Consider the following 5,236-nt stretch of genomic DNA (forward strand, 5'->3'; position numbering starts at 1 on the left):
GGCTCGTCCGTGCGCACAGAGCAGATATTGATTTGCATAAGGGAGACCTGAGAACGTCCTTTAATCGTTGTTTTACCGTGCCAGGAACAAAAACTAGCTCAACAGATGAACGGAAATGAAAAGAATGTAAGTGGCGCTGGTCGCTCTTGATATGCGTGAGACGTCGGGGGGATCTCGCTCGGCGGCTTCTTTGGCGTCTCACCAGCAACATCGCAGTCACACAAAGACAGACGCGAGCTGACCTTCCTCCGTGGACTGCAAGGACAGACTCACTGCTGCAATAACAGCGACGCCTGTTGGCTCGTGTTATAATGACGGACCGGGCTGAGTCTCCTGCGAGGCATTCAGCAAAGGTCTCAAACGACTCGTGACTCGCACGCTCAGAACAGTACTTCAAAGTTTATTTTCCCCCACAATATTGTGATATTTAAAAAAACTGTACATTTATTAATATTATTATTATTATTGCATCCAGGTATTTTCATACAACATTATCAACTTGATACAGTGTGGGTCACTAGCCGCCAAACTGCACAGTTTCTGGGGCCGTTTTAAATAGTCAGCATGCTTAAAGCTTCATAATTACAATTCCTATTTACATCTCTTTGCTTCATTATAACTTTTATAAAAAATAAAATCTCTTTATGTACAAAACTTGCATATGGTACATTTCGTGTCCAACATCATGTCTCAGTGATTGAATAGACTTCAAATGTTTCTCGAACAATAAACAAAAAAAGCACAAATATTAGGATATAAACATGTAAGCGCACCCCCACGGCAACAAACAACTTCAAATAGTTACATTATTCTCATTGTCAAGGAATCATAAATAAAAATTCTGAATACGCTAAAGAGTGAGCTCAGGTGCGTGCCAGTTTAGGCGTCGTTGTTGGGGCAGTGTGTTGGGGTGGGGGTGTAAACAGGAATACTTATGTCACTGATCTCCTGCACCCTTACAGGCCTGGGCGGTGTCACCAGGACGTAGTCGTACTCCCTGTGCAGCACCTTCTCGTATACGCTCTGCAGCCCCACGGTTTTGGGGATGTGGGCCTGGTAGTAGTTGTCCCGGCGGTGGGGGTCCCGGGGCAGGGACGCCGTCTTGGAGAGGCTGCTGAAGGAGGTGAGGGTCGGGGCTGGGGAGGGAGCGGCGTTGGCTCTGACCGCCGAGGGGCTCCAGCACCGATCCGAGTGACCCAGGACTTTACATTCACTGGTGCAGGCCCATAGAGCTGAAAGGGAGACAACAGGGAGGCGGGTTAGAGTCTGTAAGTGAACTCATCACTCACTGCCACCATTTCGCGCAGACACGCTTTCTCTCCTCACCATTTTGACCGCCCATGGGGGGAACCACTGCACCATCCTTCTTCAGGCCAGTGTCTCCGCTGACGTCGCTGTCGCTGTCATTGAAGTCACTGTCCCCCTTGCCGCTGTCTTTGCCGCTGAAAGCCGGGTCCCTGGCTGAGATTGTGGTGTATGAGTTCCCCTTCCAGATGGTGATGGGCCTCACAGCCTCCTTAGCGTTCCCATAGCCCGGCAGAGTGGAGTAGCCCTTCAGGAGAGAAAGCAAGCAGAGGTTAATGTCTGCTGAGTGAACACATTACAAGCGCTAATTGTCGTGCGCCGCCCGCCCCCCCCACGCAGCGCAGTGTCCCAAAGCGGAGTCTCACCTCGTGTTTATTGGCACGGAGCTTGCTGTTGCTGTCGGAGTCGTACACGCACGGCACCTCGCTGCCGTCCTCTGAGGCCGAACACATGTCGCTTCCCCCCGGGTGAGCCGCGGCGAACTCGCTCGGCTGACTGCTGTAAGAGTGTCCGTCAAAGGCCGCCCCCGACCCGGTTCCGTGGAGAGGCAGCAGCGGGTTGTCCGCCACGTGGCTCCTGCCCCTCTCCAGCGTGCCCTTCTCCCCGTACGAGTCGCTGTCGTCCCCGCTCTTGTCCCTCTTGCGCCGGTTGCAGGTGGTGGCGATGAGGATGATGGCGAGCAGCAGGAGCGTGCAGCTCCCCGCGAGCACGACGATAATCACCACCGACAGGTCCCACTGCGCGTGCACGTCCTCCCCGCTGCCCGGCTGGTACACTGTCCTGTCGCTCGGCGGGGCGCCCGCGATGATGAGGAAGTGGAGCGTGGCGGTGGAGGTGAGCGCCGGCCTCCCGTTGTCGCTCACCGTCACGGTCACGCTGAGGGTTTCGTCCACGTCGTGGCTGAGCACCTGGTTGAGGTAGATCTCCCCGGTGGCCTTGTTGACAGAGAACACGGAGGGTTCACCGGTGGCCAGCCCGTAGGACAACTCTGAGTTCACGCCCTCGTCTGCGTCCCGCGCTTCCACCCGGGTGATGACATAGCCGGTCGGTGCGTCCCGGGGCAGGAGCACTTCAGCGGAGCCGTTATTAAGGGCGGGCTGGGTGATGACCGGCGCGTTATCATTCTGGTCCACTATCCTCACGTACACGTTAGCGCTGCCGGACAGGGGCGGGGAGCCGCCGTCGCTGGCCGTGATGCGCAGCTCCATCTGTTTCATCACCTCATAGTTGAAGCTCCTGAGCGCGTAAAGCGACCCGCTGGCCGGGTCCAGCGAAACGAAGGTGGATACTGGAGATCCCATGAAGTAGGTGTCCGCCAGTTTGTAAGTGACCTTCCCATTTGACCCCATGTCCATGTCCCGCGCCACCACCGTGGTGATGTACGCGCCAGGTGCGTTGTTCTCCACCACGGCCACCTCATACACGGGCTTACTGAACACCGGAGCGTTGTCGTTCTCATCCGTCAGCCTGATGGTGTACTGGGTGATGGTCCTGAAGGGAGGGGAGCCCAGATCCTCCGCCACCACTGTGAGGTTATATTCAGGGATTTTCTCCCGGTCTAACGGGTTCGTGCTCACAATCATGAAGCTGTCCTCGTACGCCTGCTGCAGCCTGAAGTGGTCGTGTCCGTACAGCGTGCAGTGCACCTGTCCGTTAGCGCCGGAGTCTCTGTCCGAGGTGCTAACCAGAGCCACGAAGCTCTCCCTGGCCGCCGCCTCCGTGATGTACGCGATCCCCGCCGTGATGGACGTCATGGGGGTGATCGAGATTTCCGGTGCGTTGTCGTTAACGTCCTGCACCTGCACCACAATTTTGCAGATGGCTGGGCTCGGGTTCGGACCCAGGTCGGTGGCCTGGACGTCAAACTCGTACGTGTTTTTACTTTCAAAGTCGATCGGGCTCTCCAGGGTGAGACGCCCGGTCTTCCTGTCCACTCTGAAGAGTTGTCGTATTTCTGACGGAACCTGGTTGCCGAACCCGTACACCACCTCACCATTCAGCCCTTCGTCCGGGTCTTCGGCGTTCAGGTCCAGCAAGAGGGAGCCAACCGGTGCGTCCTCAGCCAGGTCCACGGAGAAGCTGTTCCTGTCGAAAACCGGGCTGTTGTCATTGTAGTCTTTCACCTTGACGTTGATGCGCGTTGTTCCGGTGCGGGACGGGTTGCCGCCGTCCATAGCGACCAGCTCCAGCGCGTAAGACGCCTGCGTCTCCCGGTCCAGCTCCTTCATCAGCACCAGCTCTGCATATTTAACCCCGTCGGCCCTGCTGAGCACGTCGATTGAAAAGTGACTGTTGACTGAGATCTGATAGCTTTGAATGTAGTTCAGCCCAACATCCTCATCCACAGCGAAGTCCAGCGGGATCCGCGTGCCCACCGCTGTGTTCTCCGAGATCTCCAGGCTCGACTCTTTTCGGGGAAACTCGGGGGAGTTGTCGTTGATGTCCTTGACCTCCACCTCGACGTGGATGAGTTTGAACTGCTCCTTTGAGAAGCTGACCACGTCGAAAGCGATGAGACAGTGCAGGGTGTGTTTACAGATCCGCTCTCTGTCTATCCTCTCCCCTATGGTCAGCTGCCCGTCGCTCTCCCTGAGACGAATGAAAGAGGAGTTGAACTGTTTCATCATCCTGAAATTAGTCCTGGAGCCTCCCGACAAAGAAGGAGCCGATGAGATGTCCTTGGCCAAGTTTCCAATCACTGTCCCCGGTGCGTCTTCCTCAAATGTCTGATATTTCATCGTTTTTCCCTGTGTGGCAACAGCCAGGCTTGCCAAAGATACGCACACGAGCACCAACAGCCCGTTCCACCCAGTTTCTCCCATCTTAACACCTTCACTCCAAAACAACAGAAATGTGTCCAGTTTAGAGTTTCAACAAGGGCACGTGCCAAAAACGACCACTTTACCGACGTTGCTGTCGCCGCTTCTCAGTTTAATGCGAGTAATAAATATTCCATATGTCTTTCAGCGCGCGCTCTGAATGCGCTCCGCTCGCTCTCTACTGGAGGTGTGCTGCTCTCTCAGCGCAAGAGGGCTGCAGTGTCTGCAGGAGGGTTTATACGGCGAGGCATGCAAATGAGCCGCGCTGTGACCAATCCGGGCTTTGAGAGGGGGGGAAAAGGGGGACTTCTGAAAGACCTCTAAACCCTGTTTAGAGATTCCTGGACTGTGCGGAGAGGCTTGGCACCCAATATGTGGGCTAAACGCGGGGCTTGATTTAATACAGCTATAGTTTCCGTTGCTTGTTTATGTTCCTCGGGCTGTTAAATGAGTCTGCGCACCGACGCGTGGGGGGGTGAAGCACAGAGATGCGCAGTGTCCCTGAGCTAGAGGACAAAGCATCGGGATGGGAGTGTGCGCTCAGGATGAAATACCCTATACATGCTTTCAGTGTAAAGAGATTTATGCTCAAACTCCTGGGTTGGACGCCCGCACGCGTGCGTGGGTGCTCTCCGCAGCCCATCGGAGTGACGGCAGCTACTGGCAGACACAGTTCAGCTGACCTCGCCTCTGTCCTGCTCCTCTCATCCAGACATATAAGATTTCATATTACTATTTTAAAAAACCTATAATGCTGAGCACGCTGAACACTAGACAGCCAGACAGAACCTCAGACAGAAGCATGTGGCGTAACTGGTTGTAATTGCATCATTTTATTGCTCCGTTTATTTTCATTAAGTTCTTTAAAATCGCTCTGGCTTCTATTATTCACCCCCTAGTGTTGTAATCCAGTAATTGTTTGCCTATCGGATCATATCTGAGGCAAGAAAATCGCCATATCCACTTAAACATTGATTTTAATCTAATTCGGTCTCAGCTCAGATCAGCTCACGAGACGTCTTGTGCGCGGCCGAGGGGGATGTTAATGAAAGCCGGTGTAACGTTTTGACATGCAACTGGCCTCGGCTGCCCGAACAGGGAGGCGCAGGTGA

The 5,236-nt window shown here is 54.6% G+C and overlaps 1 protein-coding gene across 1 annotated transcript; it reads right to left on the bottom strand.

Moving 5' to 3' along the window:
• Positions 1-379: 379 nt before the first annotated feature.
• LOC114844926 (protocadherin-8-like) lies at positions 380-4,740 on the bottom strand. The gene is made up of 3 exons (XM_029132621.3): positions 1,671-4,740; positions 1,327-1,552; positions 380-1,232 (listed from the first exon to the last, which is right to left on the bottom strand). Exons 1-3 carry the CDS (start codon positions 4,125-4,127, stop codon positions 880-882), a joined length of 3,036 nt encoding a protein of 1,011 aa, XP_028988454.1. The 5' UTR covers positions 4,128-4,740; the 3' UTR covers positions 380-879.
• Positions 4,741-5,236: the final 496 nt, after the last annotated feature.

This window comes from Betta splendens, chromosome 17 (genome assembly GCF_900634795.4).
Source record: "Betta splendens chromosome 17, fBetSpl5.4, whole genome shotgun sequence".
NCBI classification, from domain to species: Eukaryota; Metazoa; Chordata; class Actinopteri; order Anabantiformes; family Osphronemidae; genus Betta; species Betta splendens.

Bases quoted from the DNA above. Each gene is read 5' to 3' on its own strand.
- LOC114844926 (XM_029132621.3), bottom strand. From the start codon at position 4,127: ATGGGAGAAACTGGGTGGAACGGGCTGTTGGTGCTCGTGTGCGTATCT. The intron at 1,553-1,670 runs GTGAGACTCCGC...TCTCTCCTGAAG, and splicing joins TCCGTGCCAATAAACACGAG to GGCTACTCCACTCTGCCGGG. The intron at 1,233-1,326 runs GTGAGGAGAGAA...TCTCCCTTTCAG, and splicing joins CCCCATGGGCGGTCAAAATG to CTCTATGGGCCTGCACCAGT.